Source organism: Pollicipes pollicipes, unplaced genomic scaffold (genome assembly GCF_011947565.3).
Source record: "Pollicipes pollicipes isolate AB1234 unplaced genomic scaffold, Ppol_2.1 Scaffold_6686;HRSCAF=7923_pilon_pilon_pilon, whole genome shotgun sequence".
In the NCBI taxonomy this organism is placed as follows: Eukaryota; Metazoa; Arthropoda; class Thecostraca; order Pollicipedomorpha; family Pollicipedidae; genus Pollicipes; species Pollicipes pollicipes.
Window position 1 is genome coordinate 6,522,711 of NW_023596921.1, and position 20,922 is coordinate 6,543,632.

At 49.7% G+C, this 20,922-nt stretch overlaps 1 protein-coding gene across 2 annotated transcripts in view; it reads left to right on the forward strand.

Moving 5' to 3' along the window:
* Window positions 1-19,134, forward strand: part of LOC119107072 (excitatory amino acid transporter 1) — a 60,897-nt gene extending 41,763 nt beyond the window's left edge. For both annotated transcript variants that reach the window (XM_037230428.1, XM_037230429.1), the window contains exons 7-9: window positions 139-333; window positions 17,845-17,979; window positions 18,399-19,134. In XM_037230428.1, coding sequence (XP_037086323.1) covers window positions 139-333; window positions 17,845-17,979; window positions 18,399-18,561 — 493 coding nt within the window. In that variant the 3' untranslated portion in view covers window positions 18,562-19,134. The remainder of the gene's footprint in view (window positions 1-138; window positions 334-17,844; window positions 17,980-18,398) is intronic.
* Window positions 19,135-20,922: the final 1,788 nt, after the last annotated feature.

Below are 20,922 nucleotides of genomic sequence, written 5' to 3' on the forward strand. Positions count from 1 at the left end.
CAGCCGAGCTATTACACCAGCCAAGCTGTCACGCCGGCCGAGCTGTCACGCCGGCCAAGCTGTCACGCCGGCCGATCTGTCACGCCGGCCAAGCTGTCACACCAGCCGAGCTGTCACGCCGGCCGGTGCTGCCGGCAGCTCGGCCGCCCTGCCACTGACGATCGCTGCCTTGGAGGAGAAGAACGGCGTCGACCCGCGCGTCGCCCGCTTCGTCCTGCCGATCGGCGCCACCATCAACATGGACGGCACGGCACTGTATGAGGCCGTGGCGGCCATCTTCATCGCCCAGGTCCGCGGCGTCTCGTTGGGCATCGGCAGCATTATCGCCATCAGGTCAGTGAAGGGAAGCCGCATCGACATGGGGTCCAAAACTGGCAGAATCGCCGTCATCGGGCCAGTGGCGAAGAGCGCCACTGTCCACAGGTGAATATTTATATGGCCAATGATATTCATCATTATCACCATCGTTTCTATTCAGTAACCGACATCACCGTCATCAGCGAACCAACAATGCGTATTACCGTCATCAGGTCAGCAACTTGCAGCAGCGATATCTTCACGTAAGTGACGGTGGTCCCATCACCGTCACGTTGGTGATCAGCGCCATCATCGCCTTTATGTGGATTACTGACCATGTCATTATCACGACAAAGAAATGGGCAAAAATATCCGTTGAGAGCTGTTCGTGGTGAAATCAGCTGCTGCTGAAAATGAACACGGTACGCCTCAAGGTTTGACAAAAATTTGTCTTCATATAAGTCATGGCTCTAATCCCGAGTGTGGAAAAACCAGCGCTGTGCATGCATTTATTAAAGGGGCTTATATACCTAAAAACCCGTTTTTGAGTTGAGTACACAGTAAATAGCGGTAACGTCTATTTGCTGATCCAGATTTGCCTATCAAATACGTTCCGTATTTGATTTGAACATTTTTGTATTTCACCAACTTTCAACCCTCTGCTTTTGGTTACGCACTACTTGTCCTTAGCAAAACCCTCGTTTTCCCTGGCTTTAGGTCGTGTGTTTGTATTTGTTCGCTCAAAATCCATCCACGAGGTGGTTTTTCATGTATTTGGCTCGTTACAACGTTCGCTAGGTTTGATTCATTACATCACTCACACTTCGCAAAATGACCTCAGCGACTGATACGCTCACAGTCCCCCCCCCCCCTGCCTCCCGCTCCCTCACTTGTTGCAGCACATGAAAAGTACTGTAAAATATGATGTCACGAAATGTGCTACAAAACACGATATTGCGAAATAGACTACAAAATATGACGCTGTGAATACAATGCGACAAAATATGGTACGATACATTGCGATACGATAACATACGATCCTGTACAATGTGTACACAATCAAATGATGATTTCAAAAAAGGTTCTTAATTGACAACAGAATGTGCCAAACCCAGCGCACACACACAAAGATGAAGGAATATCAATTGAAAGCACATGGAATCCGCACTGACATGCAAAGATCACACACGTACATACCTGTAACGTACAATCACTCGAGTAACCGGCATGGGCGGCACTGCCCCCAGATGACGTCATATCACACACGTACATACCTGTGACGTACAATCACTCGAGTAACCGGCATGGGCGGCACTGCCCCCTGATGACGTCATATCACACACGTACATACCTGTGACGTACAATCACTCGAGTAACCGGCATGGGCGGCACTGCCCCCAGATGACGTCATCAAAGCTCCAGTGACGGCGCTAGTGCTCGCGCAGGTCATGCACTCTCACGGTTTAAGGCAAAGGCACACAGAGAAAAACTTCGATATAATCCAAAACATCCTGAACTTTGCTTTCAGAATTGTTTTTGGTCGACGTAAATTTGACCATGTGTCTGACCCGCATGATACACTTCGATGGATGTCGCCTCGACACATGGCAGAGTCACGTGTGCGGTACACCTAGCAGGACAGACTCCTACACTTCCCAGGGCCGAGGACCGATGCAGACAGGAGACGTTCTGGGTACCAGGTGCCAGTATTGTATAATGCACTGACTGCCGACATGACAAAAATAACATAGTAGCCTTTCGTACGCGCAAGAGAGCGCACCTGTTTGAGCGCATGTATGATTGGTAGCCGGTGAATGGGTGTCTCTGTGTTAATTTTTTATCTGCATGCCTTATGTCCTGAACCATTGACACGGGGCTGTGATAGTCACTGCCTGGGCTGTGATAGTCACTCCCTGGGCTCATAGCCACACTGGGCTGTGATAGCCATTGTGGCTGGCCCTGCGGAAGTAATGCAATGCAATGCAATACGATCGTTTCTTGCTAAACAGTATCGGGGAAGGGACAAAAGGCTTTTGAGAACGAGAAGTGTAAGCCAAGCCTCCGATATGCGCAAGACGTGCGCTGGGCATGCGCACGATTACGCTGCGTTCAGCGTAACGGTCAAAAAGTTGCCCTCCGGTTGGCCACTACCCGACCCTGGCGTCCGGCCGGTCCCAACGGTATCCAGATTTTTCCAGATCCGGTTTTTCACATATCTTCAAAGACTCAAGCGCGATTTGCTGCCAGAGCTGAGCGTAAGGTTGCGTTGTCCAGCCCCCTGTGGTAACGTGTCGGTTGTTTCTGGTCAAACTTTTCCCATTCAAGCGTAACGTAATTGACGGACTGTCCCTGTTATGTGTATTTTGTTTGAAGTTATCACTATACGCTGTTAAAATCCAACGAAGTTCTTCTCCTTAGCACGTGTCCAGTGTTAGGTGAGCGCTACATTACAGAGGTCCAAACATGATTCGACTTGACTTGACTTGACGTGTCGCCTGCCGAGCCACAGCGAACTTTTTCGCGTGGTTTCAGAAACGGGTTTCCAGAGGAGAAAAGGTGAAGAGTTGTGTCCGATCAAATGTGATCTATACCCAGCATCACGTGCATCGTAAATTATTTTTGAACGACCCTCGGTGTAACCTTTCATCGCTGTGTAGCCGAAGTCTAATGCTGCAAATCCTGAGAATAATGGAACAGTTCATTTCCAACGAGATCGGCTAGACATATTACATGAATTGCGCAAAGAAAAATGGCTGTTAATCATAGAAATCCGTTCCTGCTCATATCGTTCTTTATATGAATTTATGAATAGCAATAAAGCTGTTGATCGAAGTCTTACGTGGCCGGCCCACAAGCTAATCTAAATTAATGTGGCCGTAGAAACGAAGAGATAACTCAGTTATTTCGAGTCAACCCACACATTTCGAGGGTGAAGTGTCATGGATTACACACACAGATGAATTTGCTACGCATTCAATCACCAACATAGGTCACACGCAAGTCGTTTTTGCACAAGCCACAATGCACTGGACCCGCATGGTAACCACACATTCTTCAGCAGCGCTTTAGCACACGAGTTCGTCTACATCTACCAAATCATCTTTGCACTGCGAGGCCCTGGATTCACGTGCCAATTTCGTGCACTCTTTTAAAAACCTACTCTCCTATATCACCCTCCTAAAAGCAAAGATTTCCTTCCGAGGGTTTTTTATTTGTCATATTTTGATATTGATTTTTTATTGACATTTTCAATCAACGATTTCAATCTTGTTTGTATGCAGCAAGGAATGGAATTAGTTGCTGGCATATCAACAGTAATCGAACCTGAGATAAGGCTGCATTAGTGTTTACCCATGTTGCGCCATATATGCATGCGTCGAAGCTGACGAGACACGCGAGGGCAAGAAAGGAAATCCTCAGGAAGAATCGTTTGGGTCATTCTTTTGTAAGTAACCCACGATCTGTTTACCAAGACAAAGTCAGTGATTTTCAGCTCTCAAATGTCGCCCTCAAAATTTCCATTGCGGCTGGAGTGTTGTCACACACTCCGACAGCTCAAAGGAAGCCGTTCCTGCAGTCACCGCAAATGTCAGATCTTTCAGATCTAGCCGTTGGCACTTGCCAATGCTGCCACAGCGGTAGTGCTTGTCAGACTACATTGACTCTGAAACACACCCGGCAATGTCAGTGGGAGTGTTGTTTTGCCACAGCAGTGGGCTTCGCCGAGAAATGACTGCATTTCTTGAGTCCTCTTATCTTGCCCATAACAAACATTTCTGCACTCGATATGTGAGGAGGCGCCGGATGCAGCGTAACCGAAGCATGGGGCGCAAGTAACGCATTTGATCGTCACTTTGAATCACCTTTTTCGCCGTCACGAACGCATGACCTAAACATGAAAAGCCGCCAGCGACCGCCGACAGCATATGACACATGTAAGTTTGTTGGTGTACTTTTTTTTTTTACTTTAACTACCCGTCGATGGGACTGAGCGATCAGCCGACAGTGTTTTTGCGACGCGAAAATGTACGATTGCAATAACTGATAAATTTTTTGATAAAGTTGATGTTTGGACGTATCGTGCGCAGAATGGCGTATAAATTGGTCATAAACAAGTGCTTGCGGGCTTACTTCCTTAAGCGACGGAGCGTCTTGGGACGATCTGTGTCTTCACTATTTCGGGTAAACTCACACTCACACCACTCATGAGATTCCCTGGCCGACCCAAACATTGGCTGCCGACGACGACATTGGCTGCCAAACATTGGCTGACGGAAACCGAGTGTAATGTGATGTGCTGACTGCCGAGGACATTCGAATCTTACTCTGCAGATTTCCATTACGGCTGGAGCGCTGTTATGCATTCCAAAATTCAAGAAAACGCTCTTACCATCATTGCAAATGCTAGATGTTCCTAGTTTCGCAACTGCCACTTGTGGCTTGGAATGTGCCTTGTGGCTTGTGCTGCTGCAGTGTTGCAGTACTGTCAAACTCTTAAGTGACCCCGAAATACCCCGCGAAGCCAATGCGGGAGCTGTTTTGCCGTAGCAGCGAGCTTCACTGAAAGCTTATTGCATCTCGTGGTTTCTCGTACGGTACTCGTTGCAAAATACTTGTCACTCGATGTGTGCGGTTTCTTTGTCATTTCTCAAAGCGAGAAGTTGCGGTAATGCATATGATCAGCACCATGACTCAACTTTCTCGCCACAACGACTGAATGATGGAATGGGGGAATGACGGCCGCTAGACACCAACATACGGCTCGTGCGCGTTTCACACTTTTAAAATGTGGATTAAGTACTAGCCGCTAGCCACGGGCGATCAACCGGCGGCATTTCGGTGACGCGCAAATTTGCAGGTGCGACCGTTCCGGTGAAGTTGATGTATGGACGGGACAGTGCACAGATGACGAACAAATGGGAGATGAATACTGACAATAAATTGGTGCGCGTGTTGAAGGAAATTTAACCGAGACTTTGTCTACAGTTTCGGCGACGGCGTGTTGTATTCGACACCAATTTTTCTTTTTCAAAATGACGACATTCCCGGCCTGTCCGACGAATACTGGCGCAACCGTGCGTCGCATAAACTCGTGTTCGCCGCACCAATCGACGACGGCACGTCGGTGAACACTACGACATTGGGTTAGCAACTCCACGCACTCTGGCTGCTGAGATACAGCATAAACCGTGGAAACCGTAAAAACCGACCAACATTATCTTGGCCGCCTCTGAACACGTGACACATGGCACGCGCAACCGTGTGTCTGACACCACGGTATTCCCCGTTCAATTATTCACCTAAGCATGTAAAATTCTTGTCACTCCGACCCCTGGTTGCCGAGATGTGACCACAGTTTCCAACGGCCGTTCGTCCGCTTTGTCGTCGGCCACATTTTCGGGCCACCTGTGCAATGTCAATGGGCCTAAAATGGCTCTTCCGCCGCGTGCCACTTCCAAGGCCTGGACCGCGGCCACTCGCGAGCTTTATGTCGAAATGAGCGCGGGTTAGAAAGAACTGCCCAAAACATGGTCGTCAGTCCCCCTCCAACTTGAGCAAACTTTCGTTCTCAGGGGTTTGAAGGCGTGTTGCCTGAAACAGGATCTTAACCAGCACAGCCAGATACCCAAACAAAATGTACCCAAACGTACAGTCAAAAACCGGGCTCGAATTGGTGGAGTTCAGCGCAGCACGGAGTTTCGGCAGTCTGTAGTTTTTGCATGGCGTTTGCACCACACTTATTGGAATTTTCCAGCGGGCATGCTTAAAGCGTCCGGCATTTGATATATTGGCGTGACACGTACGACGGAGTGACTGACTGACGCACTACAGACTGACCGGCCCGCTTCCCAGACATCTGCACCGTCCTCCCCCCCCCCCCCCCCCACACACACTCCATCAATAAACCTCACAGCATGGTTTATGCTTTACGAAACCTCACAGCATGGCTTCTGCTTTTCCACGTAGTTAGGGCTGCTGTTGTTAAGATGTGATTTCAAATACATGAATGGATCAAGTTTGTGTGAAGAAAATACTAACGGGATGTTTTTCATCTATGGCGAGGGACATTGCCAGACAAGATATTGACAATGGCGCAGTTACGAGGATAGCTGGGTATCTGTCAGTCCGGTGCCAAAACCTGTCGCTGAGCATTGCCAGTATTTGTTGCCAGCTGGTGTTGCTGAGTTGCCAAGTTTTCCACTTCTGCTTCATTACGACATCGCCGTAGTTCATAGGGTCACTGCTGTAGTCGAAGTGCGTCATTGGAGTACCCCAAGTATCCGGGACGTTTTGTTACTGAAAATTGCGTCATTGCGTTGGTAATTTTCTGCTCGCTTCATAAAACGAAACATTTATACCATGGCAGTAGTCCTAACCATTAACAAGCAGTGGCTTCGTTCCATTTGATATGAATTTATGATCTTTTTAAGATAGCCAAAGTGCAGTGACTTGGCGTCACAAATATATGATGATGTGCCGTTCCACATAATCAATCACATAATTATCCAAATATAAGCGGCAAAGACAGTGGCAAGTAATGTGACTAAATGAAAATATCTCCTTTTACGAAACTCCTTGAAGTGATTAGTTGCCAAGGCTTTCAAAAAGACGTGAACTGAGACAGCACCACCAGTGAGGCAGTATACGTCATTCGATATTCACTTAATGAGCCCACAAACTGATGTGCACTTTGGCCAACAGCTGGAGAAATTGTTCATTTCGGCTAGGTGTCAAGTGTCATCCCATTTGTGGCAGGCGGCAAAAACAATATTTGCTGACCCCAACCACAAAGGCCCCATCAGACTGCTGTAACCTTAGCCCAGTGATCCTGAGTATGTGCCCAAGATATTATCAGTCGCCTATTGGCGCGGCGCTGGCCGCCGCCGCCGCAGTCACCGCCGCCGCCGCCGCCGCCGCCGCCGCCGCCGCTGGCCGCTGCCGGCCGCCGCCGCCGCCGCCGCCACAGTCGCCGCCGCCGCCGCCGCCGCCGCCGCCGCCGCTGCCGCCGGCACAGTCGCCGCCGCCGCCGCCGCCGCCGCCGCGGTCGCCGCAGTCGCCGCCGCCGCCGCCGGTCCCGACCAAGTTGTTCGTCGCACGCTGTGACTCGATTGCCTAGTTTTACAGCATGAGGAGTTCCGACGCAACCCAATGTTGCGCATTTGAAGATATTGAAACAAGCATCAGCTGTGATTAAACAAGCTCACATATAACTATTGGTACTTTTAGTGAAAGGGCTGCTCTAGGTAACACAGTTTCTCTGCTCAGTAAATATGCTCCTCAATGCGTCATTGTTTGATTACGTCATCGCACCTTGTCCAACATTGATTGGGAACCAATTTACGGCCGTTATATCTGCAAATCGTGCTCACAAACGCCAGCTATGAGCAACTGGACGATTATGTTTTGCTAGGCCCTGATCACCGCAAGGCCAATGAAATGGCAGAATTTGAATGGCGTTATTATGAAGTTATCCACGGGTGTTGATTTGTATTTTTTGGGTAGGCTACTGCCTCCTCTCCCATATTCCGATTTGGCCCCGCAACGGTGAGTTTGGTCCCCAACCTTCTGAAGCCAAAGTAGAATCAGGCCATCACAAGTTAGAGATCACCATTGCATCAATTTCAAAGCAGCCTTGTACTTATTGTTTCACAAGTGTAAGAAAAAAACTTAGAACTGCGATGTCATGTTCAGCTGACTGCAGCTGACTGAACTAGTCGCACTGTAAAAGCCTCGGGTTCGTACCGTACTTACTGGAGTGCTTCCTCTTTTTTTGCTTGCATGATGCATGCTTTTTAACTACACGATTAGGACGTCATGTTGACTCTGATGTAATTTTGTGTTGTCATCTGAGTGTTTTGGCATTATTCAGTAATGTTTAAATATCTACAAACTGCAACAAGTTTTACTATTTTTTGGCGATACGGTGCGATGCCTTATCAGAAAAAACAAACCGGTCAAATGATGACACCCAGAAACGTGAACAGTGTTTTTGCCGGCAACGTTTGAAAGAACCCTTGGAATGTGCCCACCTCCAATTCGCCGTAAATATTCGATGTAGCATTTATGAAAACTTGACGATCGGCACCAGTCGACTGAACCGAAAGCGGCAGTCGTCCCACACTGACCATCAAAACAGCACCAGCCATGTCAAGCATGCCTATCGCGGGTGCTGTGCTGCAGCCTGCAGCCCGCATTACGGCGACCAACCGGGGATTTCCGTGGCAGCCTTTAATAGTCGCGCACATCAACTCTTTATCTTCACTCCCAAAGCTGTACAAGTCCAAGAACGTCTGAAGCCATATAACATCGACCCTTTGTCGATAGCGGGAACCTGGTTTCGACGTTCGAAGCCGAACATAATGATGATGATGTCCGACGGCAACATCTTCCGCCGAAGCAGAGCGAGCAAACGTATTGCAGCAGTGCTATAGTTTCCCGTTCAGTTGGGTGAGCATCCAACACTTCTAAATTGAGAGGAAAGTGGATCAAATCCGTGGAGAAACTTGCGTATTTCAGGCTAGGGTTTCCTCGCCCTGCCCCTAGCCTCTTTTGCTAAACTTGACCACTGTTTTGGAGGATTAATGACCGTGACACGTGACGGATTCGCCGCCAGATTACGCCGCCTTCACTCGCGGCAGGTCTGGCATTCAGGGTCCATTTCCCAAGCAGGGACAAGGCCGGGGCGAAGGGACGGGCCGTGTGAAGGGACCCCGACAGGGGTCCCTTCACACGGCGACGCTGAGCCCACTCGTGACCGACGCATGCAGCCTGTCCAGGGTAAGCTAGGCGTCGCGCGGATTCAGGATAAAGTAAGAGAAGAGGATAAAAGGGTCGGATATTCAATCACGAATCACGCTTTGTGCTACATGATATAAGAAGTCGGACATGCTTTCAAGTTAAGGGCCGAAACACGAGCGCTTTATGATATTTTGTTCAGCAAACACTCAGCACCGCCACGGCTAACTCACGAGGGATTGAAGTAATACTCATGAGTGCTAGGGTGGCAATTTTCCACGGCTTGCTTGGCGACGCCTCAACGTCATACTAGCGTTCCATGACACAATCAGACAATGATGTATTGAGAAGAATATTACTAAATTGGTAAATGTTGTCTTGCAGAGCAGTCTCTTTCATTAGAAAGTACACCAATAGTTAAAATAAGCTGATTTTACCATATCTGACGTTTTCTATAATTTCTTTAAATGTGGAACATTCTCTTAGTCAACATTGGATGGGCTGGGTGGGAGCTCAAGCACTCCGAAAGCAAACAAAATGAGACCCCTGGATGGACGCCCTCGTTTGTGTTGGCATTGCTCTCATTTTTTACCTCAATTTGATTCGCTCTATTTAACACGAAGGAAATCTCTCGCCCTCTTTGGGCAAGGGATCCTGTGGGTAGAACGCTTGGGCACATTTTTTCCCTATCAGGGGCTGAATGGTCGTTTCGTCCCAGCCCGCGGTGCCCACCGGCTGCCTTTCTGGCGAAACAAGGGCCTGCCTGAATATGCATTGGTCACTTGCCTGACTCCGGATGACCCCTGACCCAAGCATTTGGACCCGGATGAACGCGGGGGTCCTCACTGACGTAAAACAGATCCCCTGTCGACGCAGGTGTCCAGTAATTAGCACAGAGAGCCCAGTTCAGCTTAAACGGCCCCTGGTTCGGTTAGGATGGAGAGCCCCCGTTCTGTGATGGAACCTCGGACTGACATACATGACATGACATGACACATTGACATGACACATGACATGGCATGACATGGACATGACACATTCTGTCGCATTGCGGGCTCTCATTGCACATGGAAATATCCACTTGCATTGTCAAAAGACCAACGCGAGGCCCCTCTTACATTCTGGGCCCAGTCTCTTTCCCTGTTCAGGTAATTTGTCTTGGTCGAATCGGGGCTTCTTGCCCAGGCGCCCAGCACACTCTTGGAGGCGCCCCCACGTGGGCTTAAGCTCGCCGTTTGCCCCCCCCCCCCCCCCCCCCAGGCGCACGTAGTAACGCCCCACCGTTAGTCATCTTCCTTCATGCCAAAGCTCTGAAATAATCACTTCTGGTAGAAAAGGCTCTAATCCAAACAATCAAACAACCAGCCGTGACTGAAACTTGCACAGTCTGCTCAACATTGAATGAGCGCCAGTTGATTTCCTCTGGAATTGAAAGTCGTGCTGACCGACGCCAGATCTGAATTGCTGGCTGAAGCTTATCTTTTTGGCCTTAAACGCCGCATAGCCGTTGGGGTGGCAAGATTTGAATGACGTTTACATCGCGTCATGCGTGCCTGAATTGTCTTCAAGGATCACTACACAAGAAGTCATCACCACAGTCTACACGCATTGAAGCCACCAACTCACAAATGAACCTTTAAACTCATTAAGTACGGTAGTTCCAGTTCCAACCAATGCGCAGGCAGGCTGCATAGCACGTAACTCATCAAAAGCGAAGTGACAGCTGTGCTCGTCAGCCCTTTCTACTGGGTGGTCTTAAGCGGCACGCGCTCCTCTCTTCGCGGGCTGGAATTCGAACTTTTCAATGTCTCGCCAGAAACAGGCACGGTCGGTGAGCGTGGCATCTCACCAGGAACCACGCCCCGATCTCACAAAGTGGTCTTTCACGCGGTTCCGAAGGCGTCGGTAGGCCGACAGGTCGGTCTCGGGCCGAGATTCACGCCATGCTCGGTGTTCTTCATCGCGCTGCCGCAGCAGCCGTCGCAGGTCAAAGCTACCCACAGGCCATGGGAAGTGGGAGCTACGACGGGGAGACACGATTTAAGGTGACATTGGACATCGGCCACACTCCATCATCACGATCCTTCCGCCGCATTCCCCCGCCAGAGAGCCGGAGGTCATTGGTGACCACTCATCCGCGACTAATCAGTGATCGGCAGTGGCTCGCTGACTGGATTATCCGTCAGCTAGCCGTCGTGAGCCTGTGAACACCGGTGACCCGATGTCAGGTCAGTCAGCTGAAAGGATCCAGTGGCCGTTGGTAACCCGGTGTCAGGTCAGCCAACCGTGGTGAGCCAGTGACCCTCTGTGACCCGATGTCAGACCCCGTGGCTGACCTCGTGACCAGTCAGTCAGCTGCATAAATCCAGTGACCGGCGGTGATCCCGTGACCGGTCAGTCAGCTGCAGTAATCCAGTGACCGGCGGTGATCCCGTGACCCGTCAGCCATCTGCAGTAGCCCAGTGACCGGCGATGATCCCGTGATCGGTCAGTCAGCTGCAGTAATCCAGTGACCGGCGGTGATCCCGTGACCGGTCAGCCATCTGCAGTAGCCCAGTGACCGGGGATGATCCCGTGATCGGTCAGTCAGCTGCATAAATCCAGTGACCGGCGGTGATCCCGTGACCGGTCAGCCATCTGCAGTAGCCCAGTGACCGGGGATGATCCCGTGATTGGTCAGTCAGCTGCAGTAATCCAGTGACCGGCGGTGATCCCGTGACCGGTCAGCCATCTGCAGTAGCCCAGTGACCGGCGATGATCCCGTGATCGGTCAGTCAGCTGCAGTAATCCGATGACCGTACGTGACCCGGTGACAGGTCAGTCAGCCGTGGTGAGCCAGTGACCACCGCTGACCGGCCAGCGGAGGCCGGACGCAGCGCGCCTGCCGGCTGGCCCAGTCAGGCCCCCAATCGATGCTCTGCAGCCCCGAGACGGCCAGCCCGGTCCCAGCTCGACACCGGCTCGGACCTCGTTTGTCCGCTGCCCGCCCACCCATCACCCTGCCAGTGATGACTGGGAAGGGGAGTGGCTGCAGCGGCATCAGGACCCCACTCAGCTCTGAAACATGACCGTCGGCCGGGCTTGGTTTCGCGGGTTCAAGATGGTCGATTCATTTAGTTAACAAATTGGACTCGGCCCGCGTTATTCAATTGGACTTTGGCGCCAAGCTCAAGTCTTATTACATGTGAGTCAAACCGGGATTTAAGCGCATTGTGCCACAGAAAATTTCTGTGGAGTAAATTGGACATCCTGATTTGTTTATCAACAAGCCGCCATCAGGTGCGCTGCTAGGAGCAAGCGAAATGGGCCGACGAAGCATTTTAGTCAGTACACGTATACATCAGCAACACAGAAGCGTCCCTTCAACAACAAACTGTCGGTCAAACTGGCTTGTGAACATAACCAGATGGCGCAAGGCCAGACAGGCAAACCCATGTTCCGGGTTCAAAAGCATGGCGCGTTGATCGCTGGGTCATCTAGCAGCTTTCTGGGCAGTGAGCTTGGGAGCTTTGTGCTGAAGCAAAGAAGTTTTGCAATGGTCCAAAATTACTTTTAAGGCATTACGTTCGAAGAAAGTGTCTGTGGTAACCGAGCGTAATTTCAAAGATTTCGTTTAGGACCAGCGGGGGTGTAGCTTTGGAAAAGTATGAAAGCTAAGTAGAGAAGAAACATACCCCATAGTATTCAAAAATCGGGGTTCTTCCCAGTTTGACTCACTTCTCATTAACGTTGAGGGAGGAAACTACAAACCACAAAGTACATCCGGGGTAGCCGTTAATGGTTGATGTTAAAGGTCATGTCCACATTTGTATGGGCTTTGAACTGAAATAGCCATCTTGAAGACCATTTGGTGCATTTCACATTTCTCCCTGTTCTTAAGGCCTAAACTGCTCTAGTTTCTGAGCTACACGCTACGAAGATGTGGAGACTTTTTCGGGGAGGCTATTTCAAGGTTACCCAGACATCCATGGCGGCATCAAAATTATCTGTCATTCCATTGGCCATGCCGCGCTCAAATCTAAAACAAATGTATTTGTCGTCTTTCATGTGTGACGTTCGTGAGCACGATTTCCAGACGAGAGGGTCGTCAGTAGGCTGTCAATCAATGTTGCGTAAGGTTTGACGGCGTAATCAAACACTGACGTATTGAGGAGCATATCTACTAAATAAAAAAATTGTGTTGTCTGGAGCAGTATTTTCCACTTAAAAATGTACCAACAGTTATAAGTTACCTTATTTCACCAGATATGATGTTTGCTTCAATATCTTCAAATGTGGAACATTCTCTGTAGCTAATAACTAAGTCCATAAAATAGTGGCGATATTCCGTGCTGTCAGGTAGTATCGACTCGGACCCCGTTTGCGAGGATGCCCAGATTGCCCAGATTGCATTGACCAGATGGTGGGAGATATGAGTAGCCAAACTGACATATGGGAAGTGCACAAATGACAAACGGTTCATTGCGCCCTGCAAGCGGCGAAAATCAGCAGCTCGATAGTTAGAGGCTTTAACTCTATAATTGTACTACAATCAAACGTGTCTTGTTTGTGAAACAGACCAATGTCTCGCTGTGGTCAGACCGAAAGGTGAAAGACGCCAGACGTCGTCTCGGCAACACACGACAATACCACGCTGTCCGCAGCGGTGCAGCCATAGGCTTGGCAAATGGGGGGGGGGGGGCACAGGGCCCCCTAATGGTGAAAGGCTTTCCCAGAAACACCCGATTCAGCTCGCTTGATTTTGACGGGGGCACGATTCTCTTTGCTTTATTTTTAGTTTTACCTTTTTAACTGGAACTCAGCGAGCAGGTACAGAAAGATGCGATTCTGGTTGTATTTTGCAGCAGATAAACTGAAGAAAGCCCGCGTTACATGATTTCATGAAATAAATCGCTGGCGCTATTCCTTCGATAGTGCCTTAGTAGACTATTTCTAAACCGATAGAGCTCAGAGGTTTTGCCAGACTTCTTTGTGTTTTTTTTTTACAGAAATAGTGAGTGCCTTGTAAACGTAGCTTGCAGACAAAACATTGGCATTATTAATTGACGTTATATTTACGCCATCGTTATGGCTCCAAACTACACATTCATTGACATTATTTTTCGTGCTGCCAAGTAAAGCAATTTGAATGCACAACGGCAACCCATCTTCGTCCACAGATATTCACTTTCCTTTAGAATCGAGTTGTGAAAAAAATATGCTGCATCATTCTGAACATTCACGCTCACAATTCGGAGAAACCAAAACCATGGCGCCCAACGTTGCCGTCGCCATAAGCCCTCTGCAAAAAAGCACCTCTGAACGCCTTATTGAACTTCAGTTCGTACATTTAGGACAGCGTCGGAGCGTATGTTTTATCTGTGCGATTCTGTTATTGGTAATAGGAACAGATGAACATTGACAGCACGATAAATAGGTGCTGGAATTTGGTGGTGGAACTCGTGGAGTTGTGGAGTTAAGGTAGAATCTGTATTTTTGTGTTGCTATAGCTACCAACTGCCCCAGAACACAGCCTCAAAACTATGCAGCTTGAGCATACGGCCATGTTGAATCTTTAAGCTGTACGGATCGCCTTTGAAAGGGCTGAAAGTACTATAACCTACCGGTCGTTCTTGTGCGCCCGGCACCCACCACCTGGCGTCACCTGCAGCGGCCAGCGTCTTTCGCTTTGACAGAAACTGCCACCCGGCCATCGGTATTCTCGCTCCGAAGATTACGGGCGCGCAGACTAAAACTTGTTTATGCAATCCGCTTCCTTAGAAGATTCTGCAAAAGGATGAACATCCGCAGGCAAACATGGGTTGACTTTTTCATTTTTTGGCCCTATATCGATTCATTCTATTGAATACTTAGGAGATTTCTTACCGGGCAAAGGTGGCCGTGATTAGAACACTAGGTAACACACTATCGTTCCCGACCAAAGGCTGAAGAGCCATTCCATCGAAGCCATTCCAATCCCTCCATTGAAGAGATTCAACTTAATTTTAAAAGTACCTCCAGGAATAAAGCCAGAAACTGGGCATCATACGGCTCAGGTTCAATGATTTCAACATTTTATGACCCGTTGAGGGTGCAGTTTCTAATGTTGCATCGATCAATATGTACCACTTCAATCAGGATGTCAAAACCTAACCAATGATATCAATTTCAAAAGGACCGTAAGGACCCTGGTTCGATGGTTTTGAATTTATAAACCGGTAGTAATCATAGTTTCGGATGAGGCAAAAAACGAGACGCACCATCGTTATCATTATCATGCACCATTGTTCCACCGCAATAATGCACTGGTATGCACTTGGCTAAAATCATGAGAGTTTGTGCATGTGAATTCATATTTTTGACATCTCTGGCGTTCATAGTCTTGAATGTGCGTCGAAACACGATGTGCCTTTATGACGAACGCGTCAAACGTTACCATGGATTCCATTTGAGAAATATTGTAGTGATCAAGGTAAAACGATCTTGAAACTTGCACCCCACTGACGACCATCGTTTTAAATGTGGCTGAAACGGTATGCACCATCGTAATCAGCATGCCAAACTCTATCATTGATGTAGCGTGGCGGAAAAAGAGACGCGCTATCATCATTATGTTTAGCATTACGAGTGGTATGAATTCGAACAGCGTCGTGTCGGTGCGGCTGAGTAACAGTACATTTTAAAGATATCTGAACGTCGTAATTTGGAGTGTGGTTCAAAACGAGGTGCACCATCGTGATCAGTATGTTAAACACTACCGCTGATATTAGTTTGAGAAAAATCGTGGGATTACAGGTGCAACGGCCTTAAACGTCGTGCGCTTCTGACTGTCATAATGTTAAATGTGTATCAGAATGAGATGCAGCATCGTTATTATCATTTCAAACACTACTAATGATCTCAGTTTTAAAATGATCGTGCGGATCCGGGACCATAACCTATAACTTTATGCATCTCTTTCGGTCGTAATCATGAATACCATTGGAAACGACATGCTGTATCGTTATCAGCATGTTTAACACTACTAGAGGTATCTATTTAACCACAACCATGGGAGTCCGGACTCGTGACGTCACCATCCCTGGCGGTGATGGCCTTGACTTTGCCTCGAAACGAGCTGCCCGATAATAAACAGCATGTCAAATGATGCCGTTGATCAGTTTGAGAAAATCGTAAGGGTCCGGTGCGACTGCTTTGAACTTCGCACATCTCTAACGGTCATAGTTTCGAATGTTGGCCAACATGAGATGCATTATCTATATCAGCATCCCAAACACTACCACCGGTCTGAGTTAAAATAATCGTAAGGATCCGGGTCAACGACATGCCTTTGTACACCCCTGTCAATCATAGTTACGAATGTGTATCGGAACAATATGCACCATTGTAGTCAGCACGTCTAGCTCTGTCGTTGATGTGAGGTAAAAATCGCGTGTTCCGAGATTAAATGGCTTTGAATTTTGAAGACCTCTAGGGGTAGCAATGAGGATGTCAAGCATTACTATTGGCACAAATTTAAGAGAAAAATCATATTTTTTCTATTTCAGCCCGTGTTTGAATGTTAATGTGAGTGTGAACACGAGTACGAGGCTGTCCTGACAGAATCGCTTCGGGAGACGTCTCTAGGAGACCGGCCTCCGTTGGCGACTCTTCAGGTCGCATCCCTCACACCAACCAGACCCGGATAAATCGTATTTTTGATCATCGGCGCGCACGCACATCGCAATACAAAAAGAAATGCTGCGAAAGATGCACCCTTGAGTTAGAGTATTAGATTTTAGATTATATTTAGGTTAGATTAGACATAAGGTTAGATTTAGATGGAATTATATTTAGATTAGGTTAGATTTACATTTAGATTTATTATATATTTGTTTGGGAAGTGCAGGGCAAATTGGGCTCGCAGGAGGGCTCGCAAAAGGAATAACGTTTTATATTTCGTATTCGCTTGGGCTAATATTCGTATTCGTATATTCGTATTCGTATGCTAATATTCGTATTCGTATGCTAATATTATTTTATATTCGTTTGGGCCGAGTAATACTTACATTATTTTGGATTTGTTAGGTCTTAATAGTGCTTTAGTTGGCAAAGGTTACTTTGGCTTTGGCCCTCTCCCTTCCATAAAGTGATATCTTCTTCCACCTCACCATGGGCGTGGCTTCGGGGTGTTTGAAAGGTTGGGTGAGGTGACATTAGGCTAGTATGCGATCTCTGACAGTTTCTACGCCCAGCAAAGTTTGATTGACAATGCATATCGTTCATGGTCTTATGATCTCGCCTAATGCGAAGTCCCATAAAAAATGATTGACTCGAATATGGCGTCAAGGATCGGAAATTCCGTCTCCAATCAGGATCTACCATTCTAGGACTCGAACGTATGTGCGATGAAGCCAGACAAACTCGGACTCGGGCTCAAGATCCTAGCAACCGAGCTAGGACCCAGGTTCTGTGAGCATCACATGCTCTGCACAGGGACTTGGTCCATGTTTTGGGACCCATGCCGCCCCGGCGTCTGGCACGGACATGTCCCACACTGCGTTTCATGCTCCCGGACCAGGCCGCGATGCTCCCGAACCAGACTGCGATGCTCCCGGACCACACTGCGATGCTCCCGGACCAAAGTGCAATGCTCTTGGACCAGACTGCGATGCTCCCGGACCGGAATGCAATGCTCTTGGACCAGACTGCGATGCTCCCGGACCAGAGCGCAATGCTCTTGGACTAGACTGCGATGCTCCCGGACTAGGCGTGTCCCGCATTGCGTGCGATGCTCCCGGACCAGCCCGCCGTCCCGGGAGCTGGCCTGAGGCGTGCTGTCCTGCATTGCAGCATCACGGCGACGGCGGCCAGCATCGGCGCCGCCGGCATCCCGCAGGCGGGCCTGGTTACCATGGTGATGGTGCTGGACACAGTCGGCCTGCCAGCTGAGGACGTCTCGCTCATCATCGCCATCGACTGGCTGCTGTACGTGACGTGACGTGGCGTGACGTACGTGACGTGCCGTGCTCGGACCCCAGCCGCACCGGCCCCGCCCCGCGCTCACATGCCTCACGATTCGCGGCTGGGGAGCAGTGCTCCTGGTCTGCCGCGTGATAAGGCAGCTAGTAAGCTAGTGAGGTAAACAGTCAGCAGTAGCTGGCTTTACCATTCTTGCCAGCCAGCTCATAACGCTGAGTATCGATCTCGTCACATGTCGCCGAGAACGGCCCATTTGTCCGAGATGCGTCGTCTCGAGCGGACATCTGTCCGGGATGCGTCGTCTCGAGCGGACATCTGTCCGGGATGCGTCGTCCTGAGAGGACCGTTGGTCGTTTCCGAGTCGTATCGACTGTGCCATTGGCAGCCTCCTCTGGTGACTGACGCTGTTGACGCCCGCCCATCAGGGACCGGTTCCGTACGACCATCAACGTGCTGGGCGACTCTCTGGGCGCCGGTATCGTCAACCACCTGAGCAAGCACGAGCTGGCCAAGATCCCGCCCGCCACCGACATGATGCCCGCTAAGGCCGACATGGGCGAGAACGGCATCGAGGCCACGGCCATGTGAGGTGTGCGTCCTCGCGCGCGAGCCGGCCTGCGCCACCTCTGCCGCGGCGGTGTACAAATGTGACGCGGCGCGGCTTCTGTCGGCCGACGCGGCGCTCGGTAGTGCTCGGTGGGCACGCAGAGAAAGCCCATCAGCTGCGTGCACTGTTTCGACATCCCACCGACTGGGAGCCGCTCTTCAGCTGTAGCGGCGCTCGGCCCTCGCCCCGCTGTCCCTCAGAGCTGAAGTGGTATTCGTTTTTTGCGTAGTTTTCTAGTTTCAGGCATAGTTGTCGTGCGTGGACGTTAACTCGTGGTAACTCGATCGGCTGCGACGGATGCAGATGGCACGGCGCTGGCAGCGGTGTTCGTCCTCCCCGCGGCGTGCTGAACAGATGGCCGGCCCGTTTGAGCTTGGCGGTGCCGCTCCATATTCTCGTCTCGCCGCCTCGCCGTGTAGTGCGTGCGGGGACGTTTTTTTTTTTGTTTCAGCGGGACAGCTCCCACTCCTGTCATCCCACCAAGTGACTCGTTTGGCCCTATTGGATAATTGCCGCGCCGGAACCGTTGATTCAATAGAGCGCTGCCAACTAGACTGGTGCGTGTGAATGAGCGCCGGCTGGCGCAGCGGCGCCAGGGCGAGCGCGCCGCCTCTCCGGCGCCACTCGCTCCGGACAGCTCGGCCGAAGCGGGTCGGGCGACAGATGACCCAGCGTGCGGCGCAGAGGGCGCCGCAGCGCCGGCGCCAGTGACTGATGATCTCGGGAATCAATGGCAACGCTCCCAGAGACGCCCCTGCTGCGCGACAATGGGCTCAATTTCGCCGGAGTCAAGTGGGTGCCGTGGGGAGCGGCTCTTGCAGATGCTGCGCTCGGGCACAGCGATATCCGTGGCGAACAGCTCAAGTTGCATGACTTACCAGGTCGAACTTTAAAGTGGATTTTTCAATTGTTGTGTAGTTCGCAACCGAAGTAGTCAGCTTGTAACACATGCGTATATATTCACAGCTGCAATGGTATGAAGAGGCAAAACGCACTACTTTCTGAACTTGAAAACAATACACTCACTAGATCAATCCGAACCGGGATTCTTTGAATGAGAAAACAAAAGACCACCGGACTAACCACACCGACAGCCAGCGACCGGACCCAAAAGCAGTGCTGTCGGTTGCCTTTTAGTCAGGACCGGGATTCTTCGAATGAGGATACAAAAGATCACCGGACTGACCACGCCGGCAGCCAGCGACCGGACCCAAAACCAGTGCTGTCGGTCGCCTTTTAGTCAGGTGTGGCACTATGTGCAGTTTTAGAAGAAAGATGACGCTAGTAGTCCCTGCTCCATATTGTTCCTCTGAATCTGCCCCTTTGCAAAAACGTATGCATCACAGATTGTCTTGCAAAGAACTTAAGTGATATTCATTCTAACCAAATAAGCCAAGACAATGCATATTTTGATCCCCCAAAATATTTCTATCCGCACTGGCACTGCTAACATGTTCATTTCGGTTTTTAACTTGGTATACATATATGCTGCTCCTGTGCATTCCACTTGTGTCCCTCAAATTGGAGAAGGATTCTCCAGATCTCTAGGGTAAACAGAATCTGTCTCCACAGCTTAACATAAGTCTTAAAGCCCACAGGGCATAGGTTCAAGCACACCAACATTACGGTTCAGAAGCAGTCTATGTGTTCCATGGTTGTGCGGCTCTCATCCGGTTGTTTTGATTCAGAGAGCAACTGAGCTCAAACTTTGCCCTGAATCAGTTGATTCTATTCCGTGTGACGTCTTTTTGATTGCATCTCCTGTGTTGGTGACTTATACGACGTATGGTAATAGCGGTCCCGAAAAGAGCCAGGATGCTAGATGCAGATGAAGCACTTTATCCACCTTCGCTCGCGACAGCTCCCGGTACAGGAATGCAGTTCGCTGTTGTCGCTTTTACACCGTCTATGTGTATTTGTGCACACATCTGAAATGTACGCACATTTAACCCGGTAAGATCCTGAGAGTAAAATCGCGAAATATCTTCGGTTAGAACGGGAAAATTCGAACGGTTTTGAAAATTTCCTGACATGCGGTAAGAATCAATGACTTGGCCCCCGGCATAAGCAGCCACGTCTAAATCTCGCAGAAGCGAAGCAAAACAGCAAAGCTTGGGCCCTGCTTGTCCTCTCCCCCTCTCATGAGTTGCACGGTCGGGGCCTGCTGACGATACCCCTGAAATGAGTTCGAACTGAGCTTAAAATGAGTTTCGTCCCTTGCAGTCGGTGCGACGTAAAGCCGCAAGTAATATTTGGGGGCTCCGGTTCACAGGGCAGGGCCTAAAGCGTTGTTCGAAGGGCCTCTTTCGCCGATATAGGGGGAAGGGGGGAGACTGGAACGA